A 24,929-nucleotide genomic window follows, 5' to 3' on the forward strand; every position below is an offset into this window, starting at 1 on the left:
ATCCCGTTGCGGACTCTTGTTTGCTTGCTTGTTTTTCTGTTTTCCTCCTCCTTGAAGACCGGCGAACATGTTTGCATCCTCCTGGAGGATAAACAGTAACGTTTGCAGTGGTGCCGCGAGGGAGGGATAACGTTTCACCGTGGTTGGCTCCGGAGGGATTCGCCAACCGCCAGCCTCGGAGGGCTGGGGCTGGAGGCCTCCGGGGCGACACGAGAGGAAAATTGCCTTCCTCCTGCTGGTGGCAACGGAGAGGAGAGGAGCCTACAGAGCCCGAGAGGGRTGGGAAAAGCAAACCCCCGACTGCGTGAATTTGTTGCGTGTGTGGATGTTGGCTGCAGCGTGGTGGAAGCGGGGAGGAATTGGTTGCCCYGTGCTCACTGGTTGAAGACGATCCAAGAAGCTTCCGTATAAGCAGACGTGCTTTTTAAATAAGAGATTTGACTGTTCTAATTGGGTACTGAATAACAAACTCGTTAGTGTGCGCATTTATGTGTATTTAATTACCTGACTAAGCAATTCTAAAGATCTTCAGATTTCTATGAGAGTAAGAAAAACAAAAATAAAGCATTTTATTTTCAATCCAAGCTCTGCTATTAAGCTGTAGTATACACAATTCCTATGGTAAAAGAATTAAGTGCAGGTTCAAAGGATACAATGCTTTCTGCACTGGTTAGCATTATATATGGTCTACCTAAGGGGTTTTCTTCTTTCTGTTCATTAAGATATTTAATTTGTAGTCCTGCAAGCCCCGAACCTCTATAAATTCACTTCATTAAGAGAGACCTTGAGACCATCTTACCTTTCAGTTGCTACCAGTTTTTAAGCCATTTATTATTCTGGTGAAGCTTACTCAAAATAAATTAAGTTATTTTCTTTGGAGGCCAGAAATYAAGAGCATAAAACAAAATCAGGAATGACCTTGAGAGCCTGACAGTCACGATGCTGGGAGGAAGCACCACTGTTAAGTGTCTACACGGCTGCTGTAACTTCTGGGCAGCTTCRTTCTCACAAAGACCTGAATTGCTTTGCTTTTATTAATTTGGCAATATCGTAGCGTTGGGAGAAAACCTAGAGGCCTCTTGATAGTTTACGCCRCACTTAAGCTAGCTTACCTGTTGGTTAGTTAAGCACATCTTGAAGTTAATCYATAATTCATCAGCTGTTTTTCTAAAACACTTGACGCAGTCGGAATGATTTCAGGCCGGGCTGGCAGCCCTTYCACGGGGCTGAAGGGCTTCAGCTGAGCCCTCTGCGCGCGCAGCGCCTCCGCCTCGCGCTCCTGCCCGCTCGGTGCGATAAYCCTCCGCTCTAGTTCTCTTTCCAAAGCTAAGGATTTTGCCTTTTAGTAGAATTGCTTGTTTGCTCCYGGTCTCTTCCCTCCTTGGGCGTGTCGGAAGCCTGCCTGTGACATTTTCCACTTGCTTTGCGCGCTGTAACTGCGTGTTAAGAGCTTTGCAGGAGAAGGAAACTGCACCTACASACTGTTTCTTGTGGCTGCCGGTATTCTTGCATGCTAAGCTGGGGGCGGTGGGGCACGGTGGACGGGCGCGTGGCCTGGGATTCGTTTGCTGGGATCGAATTGTTTTCCAYCTCCCTTTTTCCTGAAGCGCCGTGGAAGAAAAGCTGCCCAAGGAGCTACGGATAGTCATTGCWTTTGCATGTTTTCATTCTCAGTTATCAAAACACATCGCTCAAAAGAAGTTGCTGGTCTCAGCCTCTGCTGGGATGAGGGTGGTCAGTACCCAGAAGCCTAAACCCACTGGTTAGGGACTAAAATAAGGAAATGGTAGAGCACCTTAGCAAAAAACCTGAAGGGCTGGCTAGAGCRCAAAGCCATGTTTTTTGGCATCAGTAAAATCCAAAGGAGACATCTCTTACAGATGTTTTCCTTCAGATAAAAATGTACCTCCCTGCTTAGGGGCTGGACAAGTCAACCTGGCTGGTGAACAAGTAGAGATTTTCTTTTGCAACCCCCAACCGAGCTGCCGGCAAAGAAAATCTTGTCTCTAGGCTACCAGATGTGAATTTTCTTTGCCTTAACGTGGCTGTGGGTTTGCAGTTTGGGTTGCGTCAGGCGTTGGGTTGTCTCTGTGCCACAGATGGTTTTTTTTCTGCCCGGCCAGTGCTCAGAATAAATGGTTTCGGCTGGAAACTTGGAATCACGTTTTGTTTGGATTTTACAGAAGCGAGAGCAGAGTTGGTTTTGTTCGCTGTGAATCTCAGTCAGCTCCTCTCATTATAGAGCAGTGGAAGCCCCTGGATCCCGAAGGCAAGAAGCAGTACGACCGGGAGTTTTTACTGGACTTCCAGTTCATGCCCGCCTGCATCCAGAAGCCGGAAGGGCTGCCCCCCATAAGCGATGTGGTTCTCGACAAGGTGAGAGGAGAGCCCATAAAACAGGTGCGTGCAAATGATTCAATAACTAAACATCTCTACGCTGGAAAGTTTTTAATCGCATGGGGAGGAAAAAGGGGTTTAGTTACCTGGTGCCACCGCAGAGCCATGTGCTTTTGCCTGTGCCGGGAGGAGTAACTCAGTTCTGGGAGGGGGTTAATGCATGCTTCATTCCTTGACCAAGATTTTTGTCTGGCAGAGGAAGTATTTGGCTCAYGTCACATCACAAGATTGTGCAATTAAAGGCACCGTAGGCTAACGACTGCGCACAGGCGATTTAGAAAGTAAAGTGCTTTGAATGGCCTTTACCTGGGTTAAGTTACAGAGTTGTTATTAGAATTTAAAGTGATGTCTCCTCGCCTTGGAGACCTAAGCAAAGCAAGATTGAAGGGAGAGGCCGTATCTTTTATTAGATCTGCTCTACGATTAGTAAGCAGAGGCACACTTATGGGCAGGCGAGCTCTTCTGTTGGCCCGAGACAGTTGTGTTAGGATTTATCATTTGGTTTAATAAAAGCTTTTTAGACCTTGACTCGCTTAAAGAAGCAGCTCTGTGATTTTATCCAGTGTTATTACACATGYGGTTTTCTCGGCTGTGTTTCGGGACTTGTTGAAATAGTGTTGTTACTTGTTGTTATTTCTGAAGTGCTGGCACGAGGACCTTAGTCTCCTCGCAGTTAGAGCAATGTACTTCATTGCTTTCGATGTAATCACGACATATTGACCCTTAAGATCCGAGGAGAAGTCGGGAGATTGGTGATTCTTATGTGCAGAAACATCTCCACTCTGAATTTCATGCACAGACAAATTGGAAAGCACAGCTGTGTTCCCAAAATGATTTCATCCACCTACTAGTTTTCCGTGATCGCTTCTCGCCATTCCCTCTACTTTTGGGCTTCCTCTGCTTGGTCAGCCATCTGTCTTGTTAGCACAAAAGACATTTGTTTGAGGGAAGGTGGCAGTTTTGTGATCCTGAACCAAGCCTATCACATTTATTTTGCAGAAGACAGGCCCACTTCGCTGTTGTTTTATCCTCTATAAGTCACATTCGGCCTTGAAACGTTTCTGAACCCCCCGTAGCCCTGTCATGTATTTTCACAATAGCCACCTGTGTAAGACATGTTTTAAATTAAATGCATATTTTTAGTATGTGTGTGGATATATAACATGATCAAGTTGTTAAAAGCATTAATTTGGATATTAAATCTATATGTTATGGTTGATGTTTCAGCACAGGCGGAGGTTGTAGACTTGGATGAATTTGTGACAGCTACAGCACGYGCTAAACAGCTCTTGTTGATTTGTTGCTGCTCCTCTGCGCAGGTCAATCAGCCAAAATTGCCACTGCGAACCCTGGACCCTCGCATACTGCCTCGAGGACCAGACTTCACGCCAGCCTTCGCTGATTTTGGGAGGCAAACCTCCGGTGGAAGAAGCGTATCTGGAAGTGTGAGTTATCCCCAACTTGCTAATTCAAAACMTGGCCTTAATACCAGTGAAGTCCATCCTCACGTTTCTGGGCCTCCTCGGATGCTTCGAGTGGTTCTGGTTTTGTCAGGCTGATCACGAGGTTGATGTTTTCTTGGTTGTCAAAACRTAGGCAAATTAAAAGACGGTGTGGATATTTTTAACTGGTACGTATTGGTCTTAAATGGATTTAATCTCCTCCTTTCCCATCTCCTACACAAGAAATGTGTGGAAACATGTTTCCACGTGAGATCCTGGCAGTGGCATGTGTGTGAACACACACTTTTCGTACACTAATAGGAGCTGTGTGTTAGCATGCATCCTCGTAGGAACCTATTTTATAGATGATGCCAACAGAGCAAATATATTTTGCTAACCACAAAAGCTAGTGTATTTTCCCTGCTTTCTCTGTTCTTCCACTTGTTGCTGTGCTTCGTTTGCTTCACCCCTCCTTGTCCTTTCTTATCCTCTGCTTTCCTCCTTTCACCTTTTCTTCTTTTCCCTGCATCTGGTTATGTCCAGACTCGAAAATCCAACCCTGAATTCTTCCTTCTTGCCTTTCTGTTGCTCCTTCTCGGAGCACGGGTGTCTCGAGGCACAGTGCCCCCCAARGGGCCAAGTCAGCTGCGGCCAAGGGACAGAGGCTGCCCCGGTTAGCTGAAATAAGTCTCARCTCCAGTTTCTCTCAAAACTACTGGTTTCGAATAGAGCTCACGAAATAACCTTAACTTCCAAGTATGCAGATTTGCAGGAGGCTCGGAACGAAAGCCGGCGATTTTGCTGCAGACTTTTGCATTGCTCTAACGTTTCTGTTTCGAGAGCGGTCTTGTGGCCAGTGGCTTGGTTCTGGGGTGCGCATCCTTGCCTTCAAGTAGCTTCGGTGTCGCAGTTTGTCTCAGAGCACGACCTGGTCCCGAAACCTTGGCGCTGTTTGAGGTGGACAACGCTTCCTATATTTAGCGACTCCGCAGTGGGCTGCAGGTTGTACTCCGGCGCCTTCTGGCCTTTAATGCGCTGAATGTCCCGAGCCTCTCGGCACCTTGGTAATGTCGATGTTGCTCTTTCTCTTTCCGCAGGCCTGCAAAGTGCAGAGCAACCCTGGATTGCCTTCCCTGGCTCGGTGCGGTTCCCCAGCATGCCCTCTCTTGGTCTCGCCTCACCCACCATTGAGGAACCTGCCGATAGGGGTAAGCCAAATCCCCCCCTCCCCCCACTATCTTTGCACCTTTTTGTAGAGTTATCTTTTTCTGTAACATCCGTTATTGATAAAGAACGACCAGCAGAAAGCTTTACAAAAAGGTGCAACAGTGTTTTTCTTAAAAAATAAAAAATAAAATAAAATAAAAGAGAGAGAAAAAAAAAAAGAAACAAGACTTGCATTGTACCCCTCTAGGCAGTCTTCAGTGGTGGGTGGGACAGCACCAGCTGAGGGCATGCTGGGACGTTGGCCTGAGCGGGATCCGCGAGGGGTCTGCACTTTGCAGACCTGTGGAAAGGGGGAGAAAAGGTAAGTGCTGCTTACCCGTTCATTTGGAGCATTCAGCACATAACATACATCTTACATTTGCGCCTTTAAAGAGTAGAGCCTTCCTTTGCATTTTCTCGAGGAGGGTTTAAAGGTAACGTTTTTTTAACACGCCTGCTGTCAGTTTGTTACAGGACGAGAGGGTTTGCAGCCCAGCACAACGTCAAACGTTATTTTCTTATAAAGCATGACAAAATCTGCGTTTATGCTGTCTGTCCGCTCGGTCATTCCACCTCTAYGCAGGCCATGCCCATAAACCATTAAAACCCACTGCCTATTCCTTGCCCTTGAAATAATATCAAGCAGCTCAGCGCTAACCAGCTTTCAGCACATGAGAATCCTTTATTTTGCTTCTTCAGCTTTGTCTTTATTTTATTTATTTTTCTTTTTTTAAATAAACATGTTGTATGTTTTTAGAAATAACAAGCGTCCACTCAAACAACACAAGGAGTGTGATTACACAGGAGCAAAATACAACGAAGAAGCCTTTTTTGGTATAGACAAAAACTTAGAAATCAGTGCAACCCACTGTGGTGGCGAGCTGCAAAAACAGAGAAATAGGGTTGGGAAAGACCGATCCCTCCCTGCGCGCCGAGGCAGGATGCRTCCGCCTGTGTCATTCCTAACAGGTGTCTGAGGGTTTTCATGATGGCACCATGCCTTAGTTTGTTACGGGGAGGATTCGGCACCTCTTCGGGAGACTTGCCCGTGTCTCTTTCTGCTTGTCTTTTCCCCCTGTTCACCTGGAAGACAGGTAATTCGGGTTAATGTGGTAGCATCTGGTAAGCRCTTCTCAGTGCCTTTGGTGGAAAATACTGTTTCAGTGCAAGCTGTAGCGTTTTAATAGCAGGTACTGCAGAAATATTATTATTTGTTTGGACTGGTTGCAAAAAGGAGGCCAGACGTGAACTCAGGTGCCTGTTTAACGTGCTGCTTTGTAAATTCAGAACAACAACAAAAAAACCCCAATATTTTCTTAGAAGATTACGATTTGTATATTATTGAAGAGCGGTATCTGTTCACTGATTTTAAACCTAATCAAACAGTCAGCCAGTCTGAACTAAGTTTATTCACAGATGTAAAAAATACAATCATAAAGAAAGTATTTGTTTTGTTAATATTAATTGCATTTAAAGGTCTGGTCTCTAAGATCTGGTCAGATTTTGAGAAAGCCAGGGCAGGCACAGCCCGCGTCTTCCGCTGCCACATGCTGACGTTCAGGAGGTGCTCTGGGGGCTCTCAGCATTCATCTTTTTTGCAAATAAAGTGACAGCCTTCGAAGAGGATTGTGTGCTCTAAAAGCAAATGCTTCAGCCTGCCGGGGCCCCGTCCGTGAGGAGGCGTCGTGCCTCCTTGGCTGCTCTCTCCGCCCGCGTTGCAGCCCCGCTGTGGTCGGCAGGTCCTTCGGGCCGGTCCCCTCCGCGGAAGAGGAGCGGGACGGCCGTGCGTGCTCTCTCTTTGGCTTTGCCCTTGTTTCCTGGATGAGGTTACCCCAAACGTATTGATTTTCAGGCATTTTGCCAGTCTGGTTACTGAGGTTTTTGTGGCCGAGGAGCTGGACGGAGAGGTCTCGTGTGGCTGGCTGTGGCAGCGTCCGCTCYGCTTTCTGTTGCGTTATTTTCTGGTTTCTCGGCTGGAAGGAAGTGTCTTCTTTCCTCGGCTGGACCTGGCCAGAACCGGGGCAGCGTGCGTGGCTGCAGATCRGTGTCGAGACGGAGACGGATGTCTCGAGGCAGGACTGCGGAGCAGACTGCGCTGCGTCCGCCCGTGTCGATGAAGAGCGGGCGAGACCCCCCGCAGCGAGCTGGAGCGAGCCCGTGGGGAGCGACTGACCGCTGTTCTAAGAAGACTCAACRCTGCGAAGCGTCGGGAAGGTCCCCGGCGCTGCTGGCTCGCTGCTTCGTTCCGATCCCCTCTCGAGAGCGACTGGCTCGAGCAGTTTTGTTACARTTACGGCGTGTGCCCCGAAGAGGCTCGAACGAACCCGCCGGCTTGTTTCTGCGCAGGCCGGCAGGATCCGAGCGCGAGCCGGGGTAGGCGACGGGCCGGCGCGCTCGGCCTGCGAAGCGTTGCTGCCCTGTGGGACCGTTGTCTTTTGCCAACCTTTTATTCTCTTTACGTTATCACTTTATGAAGCCGCAAAAGACTCCAGCAGTGACGGCGATTACGTTTCTTTGCTTTCAGCAGCAGCACGCGGCGATGTTGTCAAAGCGAAGCGGTTGGAATCGCAGAGAAAAGTTCGTGTATTTAAGGAGGATTTTTTTCTTTTCCATCGGGCAAAAGTGTATTTTGGGCTGATACATAGCATGTGAAGTACAAGCTAAAAGCACTTTCCTCGTGCATTCAGTTCAACCATTTGAGTAACGCAGATGATTTTGCCTCTGATGTGGCTGGATCGCTTCGCTGAACGGAGCCGTGCTTTAAATGGCTCAGCTTTCATGGAAGGGTTGYGTACCGCCAGCCAGAGAGATTGATTACTTCTGCCGAAAATCACGGGTTTTGATAATGAGGTTTTATTAGTGCACTAATTTTTACATTGAGGTTGGACGTTTCTAATAAATGAGTTCAGAAACACGAGAGCGCAGGTAGAAACAAGCCTCAGCGCCACACTTGACACGTTTAGCGTTTGTTTGGGAGATCCCAAGTGACGAGGAAGGGATCTGGGTGCGTGTTGTGCGCCCTAGCGCTGATGCAAATCTCTGCTGTGCTCTCAGCAGTTTCCCTGCTGGATGTGGCTGGGAGGAGCGTCAGGTGGTACACGAGTGCAGGGAAGAACCGAGTTTCCCTCCTTCTCCTGCAAAGCTACAGAAAGTTTTTGACTGTCAACTATTAAGATTCGCGTTCCTACGATGTAGGAGAGTATCAAGGTGCTGTGGTGTGTGCTGAAGTGTTTTACGTTACTCCTAACTCAAAATGGCTCTGTTTGAAACCAGTAAAATCATAATAATAAATCAACAGATTTACCAAAAATATCACTTAGTTGCTTGAGATGGCACGTTTGAAATACATCTCTGAAGGACTTGTTCAATCCTTGTATACATCTTCACGGCGATGTCTCGGTTGAACAGTTTCCAGCTCCCAAGAGCTCGTTTTGGTCAGTAGGGTTGAGTTTGGCCACGCGCTAGCAGCACCTGGAACGTAGGGATGTGTGGAAGCACGGTCCTGCATCCGCTGCGGCAGTGGCTGCCCGAGAGAAGCGCGTTTAGCGTCTTCGTGTTCCCCCTGACCGCTCTGGACCACTGTGTTGCCTTGAAGGGAATCCTAAAAACCATGGGATGAGTCGCTGATGGACAGCATCGCCATCAGCAGGGGTTCGYTTGAGCCCCCGGAGCGTTTTCTTGAGACGCAATTGTAAAAGGGGATATAACAAGGAATATTTTTGTCCTAGTTGTTGAATGCCGGACCGAGGAGATCTCAGCCGGGCCAGAGGCGAGAGCCTAGGAAGATTATCACCGTGTGCGTGAAGGAGGATGTCCATCTCAAGAAGGCGGAGAAYGCCTGGAAGCCGAGCCTGAAAAGAGAGAACCAAACCGAGGACCCGGAAAATGTCAAAACCCAGGTAAGAGCTTTAGCAACCCCTTCCGTGAGCACAGCAGTTTGCCTTTGCTGTTGTGTAAGACAGTAAAAAAGGGCAACCAAAGTCCAGCTCGAATCCCAGCTTGGGCCTACCTTGATGATTTTTTTTTTCTTGATCTGGAGTTTAAATTGCAATCTTGTAAATCAAGGGAGTCTAAAATAGACCAGACAACCTACTACCTCTCTTCTAGGATTTTTTTTATATCACTATTTTACTAGAATATTTCTGTCTTGCTCCTAAAACAACCAACCTCAGACTCCCAACACACAGCTTGCTTTTTATCCTCTTTTAAATGACGTTTCTGTCCCAAACCTCAGCTATGCTGAGGTTCCTCTGTAAGATTCCCTCAGTTCGTCTTGCCCGACTCCAAAATGCTGCGGCTGAAACTTCCTCTGTGTGTTTCTCCCCTCCCTCTCTCCATGGGCAGCCGCTTTTAGTGGCGCTATTTGCCTGGCGGTGAAACCTCGGATTTGGCCGATACGGTGGGATGTCCTTAAAGGACACTGGAATGCTGTTCTCAGGGCTGACTGCAGCCCTGGTGACCTAATTATCCCTCTGGCTAGAAAAGGAGAAAGTCTGCCATGAAGTAAGCCCAGGAAAGGTTGGTTACCTCTTTTGAGGAAGATGTCCGCTTCATCTCTCATAGCTAAATTAATATTAAATTAGTGCTTTTAGCTTTCAGTTGAAATGTTGCCTTCTCCGGTGGGATGAGTGGGGAGAGGGTGTTTACGAAAGCCGGCTCTGGCCGGAGGACTCTCCTTTCCCTAGATTCCCCCTTTCTGCCGTAGGAGGGCAAAGTATTGTTTGGCAGGTAAGCGAAGCAGGATTTAAACTCCAGGTGATCAAGAACATCTGGAGATGTCTGTCCTCTATATATTGAGCACAGGAGAAAAAGAGTATTTCACTTGGGTGACAGCAAGGGCTCTGTGCCCCTGTCGTGCTTGGAAAAAAGCACCGGACAAGCATCTTGGATGTTTCCAAAACTTCTGCCCTGTTACCTTGAATTTGGGGAGCTGAGGAGATGGACTTGCCTACTAAGGGACAAGGAAATGTGCTCTTGCTCTGCTTGGCTTTGTCCATAAGTGTGATGGTCATTTTGGGGGGAAAGGGAGAGACCGTGGTACTTGCCGCCTTCTGTGTTTGGAGGCAGAGAGGAGACCCCAGTAACAAGGCTGTGGTGTGTCTGTAAGGCACCAGCTGCAGTTTGGCTCCTGCTGATGAACAATAGCGCAAGGTCTGCTGTTTTAAGGTTCGTGTATTCAGAGGCACGTGTATTTTGTGTGCAATTTGGCAACTGAGAAATTCCTCTACGACCTTTAAAAAGTGTCCTAGCTCGTTGCTGAAAAGTACCATCCGCCCAGTTTGTGCCCTGCACTTAATGTTCTCCTGTTGTTTTAGGAGCTGTTCCGCAAGGTACGAAGCATCTTGAACAAGTTGACGCCCCAGATGTTCAATCAACTAATGAAGCAAGTAACAGACCTGACAGTAGACACGGAAGAGAGGCTGAAAGGAGTCATTGACCTGGTCTTTGAGAAGGCTATTGATGAACCAAGCTTCTCAGTGGCATACGCAAACATGTGTAGATGTCTTGTAACGGTAAGAGCAGCAAAAGTCAAATGAGAAGTTCCTTTGGGTAGATATTCCCCTTCCTGCCCGTTATCCCCATGAATTGAATGACAGTTAAGGAAATGTGGCAAGAACAGAGTTAAATGTTAGCTTCCAAACTTAAGTAATGGTTTATATCTGAGATTTGCTCGTGTACGTTCGTTAGCCATGCTTGCAGGCAGAGGGCTTTACCAGTGACACGTTGTTTGGAGTTAAGGGCATGGAGCACTTAGCTCTGCCTGGTCACAAGATGCAGTGAGTCATCTTTGGAAAGTCCAATTTCACTCCCTAGCTTCAAAGAGGAGCCCAAGGTGTTGAGCCAAGCTTTGGACAGCCAGCTGTTGGATGCTGAAGTTAGGACAAAATTACTCCCTCCTCCCTCCAACGGTGATTTGCTGTAACGCACAGTGAAGGAGCATGACCCCAGAGTCTTCACTGTATAACAATCCTTTTTTTAAGCATTTTTTTAAGTCATTTTTTAAAGGATCGCATGAATGGAAACGCAGTCCCTCTCCAGGCAGAGGTGGTGCCTGCCGAATGTGGAGCACAGCTTTACGTATGAAATCTAAAACTGCTGGAAACCGTGACGTGATGCTTAACTGTTGTAGCCTTGCAGACTTGTATAGCTGAACATGAAGCACAAAATAAAATGTAATTCACGGTGTATGGCCAATCTCGCTTTTTCTCCCTCTTCTTACAGCTGAAAGTACCTATGGCAGACAAGCCTGGGAGCACAGTAAATTTCCGCAAGTTGCTGTTGAATCGTTGCCAGAAGGAATTTGAAAAAGACAAAGCTGATGACGACGTCTTTGAAAAGAAGCAGAAGGAACTTGAAGCTGCTACCACTGTAAGTGATATTTTTTTCCCTAAATTCTCAGCGGTCCCTCTGAAAACAATCTCTTTGAAGACTGCTGTTGATTTGGGGGGAATTTTGGAGTTCTTGAGAGTTTCCCACCCTCACTGCGGCAGAGTATAATAAAAAGTGTTTGCCTTGATTGGTACTTTTATAAAAGCCTCTTTTTGGTTTTTAGGACAAAGAGGATGAACAGGGACAAAAGCACCTATAATGCAGAACTGGATCTTCTAAAGAGCTCTGTGCTCTGTGATYGTGCTTTTTAGAGCTCCCTTTTGTGTTTTACAGCCAGAGGAGAAGACACGGCTCCATGACGAGCTGGAAGAGGCCAAGGACAAAGCTCGACGGAGGTCTATTGGGAACATTAAATTCATTGGCGAACTTTTCAAACTCAAAATGCTGACAGAGGCCATCATGCATGACTGCGTGGTAAAGCTGCTGAAGAACCATGATGAGGAGTCCCTCGAGTGCCTTTGCCGCCTGCTAACTACCATTGGCAAGGACCTGGACTTTGAGAAAGCAAAGGTAGGGCAGGACATTTAAGTCTTAAGATTTAAAGCGGCTTCTTTGCTTTCAAGGGTTTGCATTACCCAAGAAATGTACCACTGAATGTAGCGTTCAGGTTTAATACAAGAAAATGTGCTAACTGGCCTGAACTCCCACCTGAAACTTTGCAATTGCGTTTGCCTTGTGCTGTCACCTCCAGTTACTCTGGAAGGAAGCAGATGTTTTGCAGCCGTGTCCTCCTCCCGACTTGCCGCCCAATGGATATGTAACACGGTGCCTTACACGTTGGAGGAGCTTCAGCTGGCACAGACCATCTGCTTGTCCTTCTGAAAAGCCAGGCTTGGGATGAAAAAGCATTCCAGGGTTTTGCCAGAAATCGGTCGGACTCGGCTTTGGAAGCAAACTGAGCTAATTGCTTTCAGCTGCTCGGGGAAGGGAGTTCCCTTGCAGCGGGCCGGGTTGCAGAGATCGCAGCGGATCCATCGTGATCTGTCCGGGGAGCCCTTGGACAAACAGTTTCCTGAATCATTTTGTGTAGCACTGACTGAAACAGCGTAGTTTAGCGCTGATCTCCCGGGCTAAATCCCTTACGCTGTTAATGTGATAGCGTGTGCTTTATCGGCGCAGGTTTGAAAGTGGCAGCGATGGGGATTCAATTTCTCTGCATGTTTTGGGAAGAAAACAGAGTCTGACTTTTGAGCGGTAGCAGAGGTCATGTTAGATGAGTCCTGGGTGTTTCAGTCTTTGTGATTAGTTATTTTTATCAAGGTTGAATGAGAGTCTTTTATTTATTTCCTGTTAAAGGGGGAGACATTTTATAACACGTTTGCATTGAGGCCGAAGTGTTAATGATAGTTATAATTAAAGTTTATGGAAAAAGTCGATTTTAAATATTTTTCTCATCATTCTTAACTTTGGAAACGTTTGCCCTCACAGCTGAAACTTTCCAGAGCAAGACCATACCAAATTGAAATAGTGGTTTTTTTTTTTTTTTTTTTTAAGTATAAGGAAAAGGATTTAGCTAGTTTTTAATGAAGGGAGTGGGAAATAATTTAGTTTTATAAAACTGCCCTGCAAAGTTTTGTTTAAAACACCTGGAGCCCCCGCTTTGGGGAAAAAGGCTGAAGTTTAAGAGCCTGGCAAGTGAAACCTAGACCTAATGAAGGCTTCTCCGGTTATGGTGCCATTTCGTGTCTTCAGTGCAGACTGATACAGATTCTATCACATCAAAACTTTTTGGAAGGAATAAGCTTGTGTATAATGCTTGTGTGATTTTTGTACTAAGCTTTGGGCCGTRCACACTCAAATCTCACCTGTGAAGTTGTGTGAAACCCGGTGCACGCTTTTCCAGAGAGCAAATCTAGGCGCCCAGATCCCTGCTGGGCGCCGTGATGGCTCCAGTGCTGTAGTACAGAACCCGCTGATGATCCGTCCAAGGACACGTTCTCCTTTTCTTCTGAGATATGCTGATGATGTGGTTTCTCTTGTGTAGCCTCGCATGGACCAGTATTTTAATCAGATGGAAAAGATTGTGAAAGAGAGAAAAACATCTTCGAGGATTCGGTTCATGCTTCAGGATGTAATAGACCTAAGGCTGGTACGTACCCACTGAAATAAGGAAAAGAGCTATTCCCTTTCGCAACTGTCCCTGCTCTTTGTCAGCCCAGTAGTCTGGCCGTTGGAGAGGTAAGGAATGTCTCTCTTTTTGCTGTAATGAAGGCTGAGAGATGAGTGGTTGCTAGATGGACTGCTTTATACGCGAGGGGTGTTTAGGTTCAGCTAAACGGTAGAAGTGTATTCACACCAGGTTCGAATACGTAATCCAGCCTGATTGCAGCAGATGCACTTGAGCTTTCTCCGGGAAGAGGGTTTGGGTGGTTTTGCCCCCAGTATCCCGTCTGTTTGCCTGTGCCAGTCGCCCTGCGGGGCTGCACGTGTTTCAGTGCGCTCTGGTGTTCCTGCTGAGCAATCGAACGCACCGATTCCTGCCAGCGCTGGCTGGTGCTGATGGGACGTGTGTGGCTGCAGAACCAAAGCGCTCTGCGATTTGTCAGTCTGGCTACAGAAGAACTGTGAGGGCCATTTTTCATAGTAATATGTATTTTACAGAAAGATGGACCTGTATTAGCTTGTATCGCTAGCTCAACTAGGCCACTGCAAATCGTTCACTGGCCGTGTTGTGTAGATGAAAGCGGAGTCTGCTCTTGGTCACAGCGTTAGGATGATGGGTCCACGCTAAACTCCRAAAATGATAGATGAGAGAGACCTTGGTGCTAAAACATGCAGTGTAGACAGGGACTCATCGTGTTGTAATCGTGGAGTCTCTCCCATACAGCAACAGGTCTGGGTACACGGTGCGGTTAAAGGTGGGACTGCACCTTGCACAAACGTTCCCAAATACATGTAATTTAACCAGTGCTGATAGTGCAACAGCATAGCTTCAGCAGTGCTAGTCCTGAGACAGCCCTTGCCTACTGTCCCAAAGGGTTTTACACCTCAGATAGCTTTTTGAAGCTGTTTTGGGGTTTTGTGCAGGCTGAGGTCACAGTTTTGGCTGCAAGGTCCACACAGATGATTACAATGTGTAACGTGTAATGAGGCTGCAGCAAGATCAGGAGCCAGTCTGGTTATTCTGGGGATAGATGCACCTGTGCAGTGCATGATTAAATAGACACATCAAGCAGTAGGAAYGTTTTTAAGGAGAGACAGGACTGTCTCTCTCTCGACAGGATTCCTGTCTCGGCCATCGCGATTTCTGAAGTGGTAAAGCACCATCTCCAGATCAAACCTGGTCGCTTCCTGCTTCTTTGTTATTTCCGTTGTATCAGTTTTTCTTCAAGCTTGGAGGAAGGACTCCATGAACAGTGTCAGTAATAAACTGAGAGAGAGTAATAGTAACCTCCCTCTAGTCCATCTCTTTCCTCTGSACCTAGGAAGATGTTGAAAGCTGGAAATGCGCAAGATGCTAAGGGTTGAAAGTCTTGAGTTCAGTCATGCCACTMCAAAGCCAGGTCTCCGGTGCAACCTCCGTTCTCCTCTAACATACATAGCTCTGTCGGTGATAGCTCTAACCTGTGGCTATAGTGTACCGTGTCAACAACGGGACCCAGAATTCCCCCCATGTCCSTTGGGGAACATGCTCACTACTACATTCAAAGGGTGAGGAGGTTACTGAGAAGGTGTCATTCTCACAGTGTTCAAAATATCCCRTCTACAACAAAATAATGGAAAAAATATCCCATTTACAACAAGCTATTCTGTTTATTTTCCCCTGGAAATAGCACTGAGCTTATGCTTTTTTGCTTTCCTAGTGCAACTGGGTTTCGCGACGAGCAGACCAGGGCCCGAAGACCATTGAGCAGATTCATAAAGAAGCCAAGATTGAAGAGCAGGAAGAACAGAGGAAGGTCCAACAACTCATGACCAAAGAGAAGAGGAGACCGGGTAAAGTAAAAGCTGAGCTGGCTGCTTATTTCACTGCTACACATCCAAGGGCCATAGTCAGAATCCCACCTAAAAGTAAAAGATCTGTGCTTTTTCCTACATGTAATGAGCAAGACAGATTTGGGGCCTGGTTATGGCTGGGGCTGGAAGTGGAACAGACTTGCTGTGGATTGGMTTTGGGGGCAAATCCCTTGGTAAAAATAAACATCCCAGGCTAATTGCGCTGAAGTTTTATTCATGCAAACTATATTCCGTTTTGTGAAGGCTGCCAGAAACCTATTACTAGAAGGTGCCATGTAGGAGTCAGATTTGCCATTCATTSTTGCACAGGATAACGTCTTATTTCACGAGCAACAATGAGGTCTTTAAAGTTGTGAGATGTTAACTCGATGTGGAAAAGAGCATCTTCACATTGCCTTAAATTGTTAACAGCTGTTGAAAATAACACTACCTGAAGAGGAAGTTGGAGCAGTCGGTGCTTTTCAAAGGCATTGGGCCAAAATGTGCAAGTCTTTTTTTTGTTTCCGAAACATCATATTCCCGTGTACTAGCACTAAATCCTGCCCCTTGTTTCGTCTGGCCTCAGCGGTTTCGGTAAGGCAGCAAGGTACCAGTCAGCAGTGGAAATGATCAGATGGTTTTCTTCCCTTCCAGAAAGGCTGGAATTAATTTTGTCAAAATACAGACATTAAAATACCCATTGCAGTATAAATAGGACAATAAGGTAGAAGTAAAATGRCCGTTAAGAGCAGAAGTGCAGAAGGAGCTTTACAGAGAGGATTTGAGGGATAAAGGTAAGTAAACAGGGTTAGCAGGCAGGGAAAGCAAGGGCTGTGGGACAGARCCAAGCATGGAAAAAGTAATCTTCAGATCCTTTAACACTAAAGGTTATTAAATGAAAGTGCTGCGGGGAAAAAAGGTGTAAAGACAACACACATTTGTTTTGTTTTAATTCTCYGACAATTGGCATCGTAAGAAGGAGAGGAGGTCTAGACTGCCTGAATGAATCTACACTGAGACTAGCCTAACGCTGCGGACATCTGTGCGACAAGCGCACCGTTTGGTTAGCAGAAAGACGTTTCTTCTCCGTTTGTGAGCCTCTGATAAGGCACAGTATGTGCAGCCTTATCAAAATCCCAAGAACACGGTCGGAGCAATCATTCCTTAAGCAGGAAGCAACGCTACAAAAATCTACCCTTGGAAATACTGTTACTTGTATCAAGGCTATGTTAGGATAATAAAGTCAGGCAAAGTAGCTGTATCATCTCAGTGCAAAGAAATATTCCGAGAGACGTGCCTGATGATTTTGGCGCAGAATTGCACGGAGGCTTAGCAAGCTGCACCATCTTCTGTACCTCTTCACGTTGAACTGGGAGGTGGTTGCGTGCAGTCTCCTCGGGTGCGGTGCAGCCAGCAGGTAAGGAGCTAAAGGAAACTGCATCTGTCTTCCGGTAGGTGTCCAGCGTGTCGATGAAGGCGGTTGGAACACTGTGCAGGGGGCGAAGAACAGCAGAGTGCTGGACCCCACCAAATTCCTTAAAATCACCAAGGTATGTACCAGCGCGGAGCTCCTTCAGAGCTACAAAAGTGCCCAGACATCACCGTATTACATCTTTCTACCTAGGAAAGCCTAGGTAGGCTTTGTTACTTGTTACTTGTTACTTGGGGCAATGTTTTGATATTTTAAATCCTGAAAATTTGTAGTGTACGTAAGTAAACCTCAGAAGAAAACGCTTTCATCTTCTAAATGTTCCTATTTTATTTGTTTCAAGGAAAAGCAGTATGCAACATGCTTTCTAAGATTCATAAAGGTGCTTTTAGTGACCTGCAAGTTCTCCAATTTGGAAAAATGCATTTTTTTAAGTAATGAAAAGAGAATGCAAATTYGGATACCGTCGTCTTAGTAGAATGAGGATGCCACATTCAAACTTTTATAAAAAAAAATGTTCCTAACATATCAGATAGCAATACTCCAAGCTTGGAAGCATARTAAGAGCAGTGCCAACTTGTACGGTGTTTTGGGACCACAATCCAGAAGTTCAGTCCAGGTTTTTGCTTCACATTTTGCAACCTGCTGTCATTTCCACCCTCTGAATTCTCTCTGTTGTTGTGCAAATTCCCACCAAAGCCTTTACTGGTAGGTTGGGTGGACAGCGGAACTAGTTTATTCCTTGCAAACAAACTGAACATCTTTCAAGTACTGATACACCGTGTTTTTTCCTCTACTGAGCTCTACTGCTTGTAATAAAGAAGCTCCCAGTCATGGTGAACGTCTCGTTTCACTTTGGAAGAGGCTATTTCTAGTGCGGTTGGATGCGTCCTCTGTTTTTGGCTGGAGTTTAGTCTTTCAGGAATGTGTTAAAAATTCATTTTTGGATTCCCAAAGYAGGTGCCCTGGGATTGTTGCAAGAAAATACCTGATTTATAAAATAATGTAAATTTTTCCCTTTGATTGTATGTATTGATGTGTTTTACAGCCCACAATAGATGAGAAGATTCAGCTTGTGCCTAAAGCCCAGTTGGGCAGCTGGGGAAAGGGCAGCAGTGGTGGTGCAAAGGCGAGCGAGATGGGTAAGTCAGGACAGGTGCTCACCCTCAACCTTGCTACCTGCTCTTCTTGCCAAGATTTGGATTTGAGAGGGAGCGCTCAGCGCTCACGAGTGAATTCCGTAAATCGCAGTGAGCCATAACAGTAACGCAGCAGCGAGGCCTTGGTAAGATCTGAGATGCGATTCAACTGTGCACTTGGTTTAAAAGAAGAAGGTTCCTACCCCATTATGGTAGGAACCTCTTACAGGCTTTCCTTGCTGTGGCTTCAAAGCAGAAAATGGCAAAAAGCACTGAGCCACCTGGCTTAGCACCCGCGCTCTGTGCCGCTCCTTGGAAAACACCAGCATCCCTTAATGTTTCACCCTGGGAGAACAACTTCTGTTGTTCCTGTTTTGCTTTTTGGGAGGCTGGTTAAGCAATTCAGATAGAAAAGGCTCCCCCACTGTTAATGAGCTCTCAGCAGCTCATGTCCCCTTCTGCGGCTCGCCGGGAGGGGGAACAGGGGCCAGGCAGGGTGAGAAGGTGGGGAATACTCCTGTGGGGTCCCAAGAGAGTTTTGCATCCTGGCAGAAACAACAGATGAAGTTTAACCATAAACCAGCCCCAAAAGAAAACCGGTGTATGTGTTGAACACTGGTGTCACCAACAAAACCGGTGCGTCGGGGGGATGGCTGTATATCACGAGCAGCGATAAAATGGGACAGGATCAGCCCTTCCCCTTCGCTTCCCTCCCCATCGCTCTGAAAACGGCCGCTATCRTTTAAATGGTCTTGTGATGCCTTATTGTCACTGACCTTCTTGTCCCTCTTCCCTGTGTTGTCTTTGCAACCTCCCAGACTCCTTACGACCAAGTGCCACTAGCCTGAACAGATTTTCTGCGCTGCAGCCTCCAGTCTCATCCGTATCTGCCTCATCTGCATCCTCAGAGTTAGATTCTCGCAGGGCCTTAACTAGGTAAGTTCAGTCCGCTGCTGTGTCCAAACCTGCCCGTACTTCCCCGTGGCATGATGTGCACGTGGGGCTGTGCCGGCTCACGCGCTCCCTGGGTGTTCGGTGGGACAGCCATTCTAGCTTGTAGCATGAAACGTGTATTAACCCTTAATAATTGATTAACCCTTGGCACGGTTTATAAAGCTGCACTCACCTGCTGCCATATTGTCAGTTCTGTCCCTCCAAAGTTTTCCCCAATCTTCTCCCCTCCTATTTCACCTAAAACCCAGACTTCTCTGAAGATTATTCCATTTTGCTATCATCTATCTTAATTGACACGTTAGCAGGAGAGATGGTTGTCGCCTGTTGCAGGTAGCCTTCACTCTTTACAATTTCGTAGTAGAGGTGTGCCCCTTACGTTGTAAAATTCGCCTTTCCACATTTAAAATAGCAGAGTTTCCTTGTGCCCTAACCTTTTAAGTGAATTTGTTTTTGTCCCCTAGTCGTGGGAGCACGGGCAGGGAGAAGAACGACAAACCTCTCCCGCCTTCAGTCACCCGTCCAAACACCTTCCTTCGGGGCAGCAGCAGTAAAGAGCTGCTGCTCGACAATCAGGCGCAAGAGGAGCAGCGGAGAGAGATGCTAGAGACGGTGAAGCAGTTAACGGGTGGCATGGAGATGGACAGAAACAGCTCAGAGGCAGACAGGAACAAAGCCAAGGAATCTGGTAAGCGACCCTCCTGCGAGGGCTGGAGCACGCTCAGGGCGTCTTGCTGAACGCATGAAGCTGCTTACGGGAGAATTTATCAGTAAAAATGGCAGATTTCCCTGCAGCCATGTGAATGTTCGGCCTACAATGACACAGCGTCGAGCTTTGTTCACCAAAATCTATGTCCTAAAGGTTTGTAACACAGCTGATTTAGAAGCTTCTTAGCACCATCTTCTCTCACCAACTCCTTCTTAGATTTCTTCAGGGATGAAAGGCAGAAGGTACCCGCAAAATACCAGTCCACATCATTCTTTCCTCCTAGTGTCCTGTCASAGCTGGTTTTTGGGGTAGACATCTCCGAAATCAGTCTTAGGGAGCATCCTCTCAGATAATCTCATGTATCTAAAACCTGTCTCCTGGGATAAGTCACAAAGATGTGAAGAATTTCAGGAAATAGAATGTCACATGCTTGGAGAGGCCTTTAACAGATCTTCCTGGTTATTTTGGGAGGATTTGGTTCTGTCTGCATTGCCTTAGTGAATCACCAACCCTTTGCAGAAAAGGGCACAACTAAAGGATAAAAACAGGCCTGGGTGCAGCTTTCTCAGTCACCGTGTCTCTGGGATGTCGCCTTCTCAGCAGGCCAGAGCAGATGAGGCAATTGTTTGAATGGTCCCAAGGCACAAAAATGGAGCTGAGCGTTTTGGGTGCAGTGCCACTTGGGTTTGCCTGGAGCCGTGTTTCCTCCAAGCTGCCGCGTGTCACGGATCCTAGTTATCTCAGGATTTATATACGCCACATCCACAAGGCTAAAATCTGCGGTGAGTCCTGCTGGACCGTGTAGTCGGTGCAAGGTGCTTCTTACGTGCTTATCACCGTGATGCTGAAGCACCAGCGTTCCTTGCCCAGTAAGGCAACATCTCTGCTTTTTTACCATTTTCCAGGGCCGTAGTCATGACTGGGGTCTGGGGCAGACCGTGCACATTACTTTGGCAACAGCACACTGCTAAAAGACCTCGTTCCCGGCAGGTTTCAGCGCAGCAATGGTGCTAGCACCCACTGGGGTGGGTTGTCACCTTCTCAGTGCTGCAGCTCCCGGTTTATGCTCCTGCCAGCTGCTCAGCTGATTCATTAGCATTAAAGTATTGAGGGCGTTGAAGGTGGACAGAGCCTTTGCAGTAAGCGCAGTATTTGGCTCTGTCTCTGGGAAGCATCTAAAACTCAAACTGCTGCTGCGATCAAAACAGTAAGGAACGAGTCTTGACTCCCACAACACAGCTCGTCTTGTTGTCTTGGTGGTCTGCACTGGGAGGAAAGTTTTTAAAGGGCTTCTCGGGGACTGGGTCTTTGGGGTTTCCTCTCTGCTGAAGAGGTGGGAATGTGATCAGGAGATTGCTTTGGGTCTCTGCCCATCACAGTCAGCGTGCTAGAAATTCRTAGCCTGCTGGCAGAGCTGTAGCTGTAGCCTGCTGTAGCAGCCTGAAGTTTAATTACTTAATGTTGATAGAGCGCTTTGAAAGTGTTAAATCTTGTGCTGCTGCTAAGTGTTTCAAAGGTTGAGTTACAGAAATACAGAGAGTTCATACAGAGAAAGGAAATTTAACCAAGAAAAATTATCTGTAACTGATGATGAGACACRAAACACTCTACACTGGTTGTTTCAGTGTCCACCACTTTCAAATCAACATCCTTGCAGTTACCATAGCAAATCTTGCTTATTGACTGCTGCTGTCCAGCCAGCAGGAACGGCTTGGAGAGGAGGAACAGGTGACTTGTGTTTTCAGACCATCTTGTTGGAAATGGTGCTGATTTTCCTTTTCCAAATGTCTCTTCTCTCTGCGTGACTGCCAGCCAAGCCAGAAGCTCCCCCAGCTCCTGTACAAGACAAGCCTTCGCTATCAGAAGAGGAAATAGAGAGAAAATGCAAATCTATCATTGATGAGTTCTTGCATATTAATGATTTTAAGGTAAGCAAAATGAAAACCTTGCTTAGTGGAAAGGTCTGCAGCCAAGGGCCATTGAGTGTGTTTTCTCTCCAGGAACAGAGTCTTTATAAGCACCCAGCTGTTCCAGACGTAGTGGAAATGGTGCAGCCTGTTAAAATTTGGACAGCCGCAGCTCCAGGAGTGGTTTTAGGCAGTTGTCTCACATCTTGTTTTGTATCTCTGATACTAATAGGAAAAAATAGCCCATGTTGGGTGTTTTAAGTAGCAAGATGTATGTGTAGCTGTCATGAATCACTGAGCAGCTCCATAATAATAGCAATTTTGGAAGCAGGAAAGCTAGTGGGAAAATAAACTGGAGTTTTCATTCAGTTATCAAAGCATGTGCTGTTCTGATCCAGAGGTAGATGAAGCAATACTAAGTATTGAACAAACTACACAATATTTTTAATAAACATTGAGAATTATTGAGCAGCTGTCATCACTTGCTAGTTGAAGGTTGCAATTTTGTTTCCCTTGTAAATGGATTTTTTGTGTGTCCAGGGAGTTTGCAAGAAATGTTACATTTGCTACAAAGGTGGTTGGTTTGTTCTTTTGCTGAAAAAAAATTCTAAAAACCTGCCAAGTTTGAAATGACAGCGCCAGGGTGTTCCAATTTGGCACCCTAAAAGCAGAGTTATCGCTTGCACTTGAGAGGGCTTCCAGTTAAAATCAGAAAAAGAAAGAAGATTCTTAAGATGGATGGTTTGGGATTCACATCTAGTTACTAGGAGAAATTATTAAATCATGATATGGAGAAAAAATACAATTTGATTCACAATATCTGGAGCTATGTTGTCTAGCAGACCTTAGCAGGAGGAGCTGCTGGGCTAGATKAGCTAGTTCAGAAAGGAGCCTCCAGTCCATTTCCTTTTTGAGATAGACTTCAAAGTCTAACTTCTGGGCACCAGGATCTGGCAGGTGGTCTGGCAGAAAAGCCCTGACCTGAGYGCGCAGTCTGGGTCTGCTGAGCTCATGACCTGTGGAAAAAGGCCATTTAGGACCTCTGKAAATTCATCTGTGGCTTCCAGTTCTTGTAGGCTGAAGGCATGACCTAAGAAGAAGAGCCAGTCTGTTTAGTCAGGAGGCCCACTGAGATCCGCTGGGTTAAACCTAGAGRATCAGCTGAAGATCTTCACTGACAACAGTGGAGATCTTTGAAGTATGACATTGAATACTGCTTTGAAAGCCTTTATTTGCTTACACTACAAAATGCGTGTGCCAGAAAATAGATGCTTTATAAAGAGGAAATATTGCTCCAGATGTCACCCATGTATTTTCAGCTTCTTTATATGGTATGTTTTTGTAACATAGGAATTATTAGGCCTGACTGGACCAGTAATGAATCTAACCTGATAGCCTCTTTTTGACTTGGCTTGATACTCTACAAAATAAATGATCCTCTGTGTTGTTTGAGCAGGAAGCGATGCAGTGCGTGGAGGAGCTGAATGCCCAGAATCTGCTGCCTGTTTTTGTACGAGTAGGAGTGGAGTCGACGCTCGAGAGGAGTCAGATCACCAGGGATCACATGGGCCAGTTATTGTATCAGTTGGTGCAGTCGGGAAAGCTGAGCAAGCAGGATTTCTTCAAGGGGTTTGTATTCGGCACATCCACACAGATACTTTTGTTGAGCGTTCATTGCAAATGCTGCGTGTTGCGCTGGCCAGTAATCATTTCCCMCGTTTATCTGATAGCAGCAATATCCTGAGCTCTCCAGGCATCCTTTGTGAAAAAGCATTTCCATTTACGTATAAGTAATACAATATTTTAATAGACTTTTAAATATTTCAAATGCTTTAATGAATGCAAATACTTCAGTATTTATAGAAGCATTTATTTGTAAGTAAATCTCTAGGTATATATTCAAATGCTCATGTTTATATTTTTTGATTTGTGATGAATTTGTCAGTGTTTGCCTTTTGGCAAATCACTCAATGTGATTAGGACGGAGAAGGAAGAAGATAAAATATCTGAGTGGCATTAATGCCTTGAAGCCCAATAGACTGTGAAATCCTGGGCAGCCGCAAAACCACAGCCAGTCTCCTTGCGGTAAAACAGGCTTCACCCATTCGATGCCCTTTCTCAGGACAGCTCACCTCTGAAGTGCGGCCGCGACCTCGGGGTCTGTGCCAGACGCGGGTACCGGGCAGGTCACACCTTCCTCGGAGAAGTGAATTTCAATCACCTGCTCATTTTGGCTCTTACGGTCACTGCCTCTGGATTTGAACTGGTGTCCCGGTGTAAAAGCAGTTGTGGTCTCCTGCGCCCCTTGGTCCTTGCTAGAGCTTAGACTAGGATGATTGAAACAGAAATTGCTATGAAAAGCAGCCAGAGAACCCTGGCAGATGAAATAATGCTTCCAGATAATGAGTTTCAAGGCATTTAGCCTGACTTGCTGCTTTTATTTGAATCGTGTCTTGTGCTGGCACCGCTGACCGCTCTGCTGGTGATCTCCCTGCAGCCACGACCGGCAGGGATTTTTGGGATGAAAAATCCAGCAGCTCGCAGGAAAAGATGAGGTGGCCTGAGATTGAAACTGCAGGGAGCAGCAGTAAAAAATACATCCGCAGGGAGCGTACTTGTCTATATTCATGCAGTCGCTGATGGTCAAAATGACTCGTACTAAGTGATACATTTCCATAATGGATCTTGATTAAAGCCGTTGCTGCGTTTCCCGGGGTGTGGATAAGTGGTCATGCTGCCAGATTGGTGGGATCTTGATGAAATACTGGGACTTGTGGTCCAAATGTGGCGTAAACAAAGCAAAGCTGCTCACGAAGATGAGAAGAGGGCAGGTGTCCTTCATGGTGTTCAGCGGGTGCAGAAGAAGGCTACAAACAACTGTACTTACTAAATGCAAGACAAATTACCGTGTAATTAGAGGTCRTAGTATGAGTATTGGTCGCAGCGCAGGTCTGGGGAGATACGCGACAGGAAACCAATTTCTGGCAGAAACGCCTGGACAAACCGAGGTCGAAGTAGTAGCAAAAGATGTAAAGAGYAAAGCAAATGAGACAGCCCCTGCTTAAAAGCCGTTTCTGATGCTAGTGCACAAGGGAAGAAATTAATTGCTAGTCGTGTAAAATGGACCCCAGAATTTTCAAGGTTTTAAGGGAGAAACAAGTTGGTTTGAAAACTCTGGAGAGCCAGAAAACACAATCACCTTGTAGCAGGCACGGAATGCAGCGCTGCGTGTGAGGCTTTTATCAGGAACGAAGAGTTTTGAGCAACTGGGAACCTCACCTAGAGCTGGGGAGAGATGTTGTAATTCAGCTTACCCTGTTCTGTGTTCTGGATGTCTGCTGTCAGCACCTGTTTGAGCAAATGATTTGTGGATAAAGAACAAAACCACTTCCTGCTTTATTGAACTTTTCTTTGTGTAGTGTT

At 46.3% G+C, this 24,929-nt stretch overlaps 1 protein-coding gene across 13 annotated transcripts in view; it reads left to right on the top strand.

The window, feature by feature from the left end:
* EIF4G3 (eukaryotic translation initiation factor 4 gamma 3) overlaps positions 1-24,929 on the top strand; it is a 93,038-nt gene that overhangs the window by 57,297 nt on the left and 10,812 nt on the right. For 12 of the 13 annotated variants that reach the window (XM_085305151.1, XM_085305153.1, XM_085305156.1 and 9 more), the window contains 15 exons: positions 2,243-2,400; positions 3,717-3,842; positions 4,937-5,047; positions 8,774-8,944; positions 10,361-10,558; positions 11,268-11,414; positions 11,709-11,945; positions 13,420-13,524; positions 15,239-15,371; positions 16,827-16,921; positions 17,849-17,942; positions 18,758-18,875; positions 19,355-19,578; positions 21,412-21,527; positions 22,963-23,135. In XM_085305151.1, coding sequence (XP_085161277.1) covers positions 2,243-2,400; positions 3,717-3,842; positions 4,937-5,047; positions 8,774-8,944; positions 10,361-10,558; positions 11,268-11,414; positions 11,709-11,945; positions 13,420-13,524; positions 15,239-15,371; positions 16,827-16,921; positions 17,849-17,942; positions 18,758-18,875; positions 19,355-19,578; positions 21,412-21,527; positions 22,963-23,135 — 2,206 coding nt within the window. The remainder of the gene's footprint in view (positions 1-2,242; positions 2,401-3,716; positions 3,843-4,936; positions 5,048-8,773; positions 8,945-10,360; positions 10,559-11,267; positions 11,415-11,708; positions 11,946-13,419; positions 13,525-15,238; positions 15,372-16,826; positions 16,922-17,848; positions 17,943-18,757; positions 18,876-19,354; positions 19,579-21,411; positions 21,528-22,962; positions 23,136-24,929) is intronic. The other variant, XM_085305157.1, reaches the window with a different exon arrangement.

This window comes from Rhea americana, unplaced genomic scaffold (assembly GCF_003343005.1).
Source record: "Rhea americana isolate MKP2758 unplaced genomic scaffold, rheAme1 scaffold_217, whole genome shotgun sequence".
Taxonomy (NCBI): domain Eukaryota; kingdom Metazoa; phylum Chordata; class Aves; order Rheiformes; family Rheidae; genus Rhea; species Rhea americana.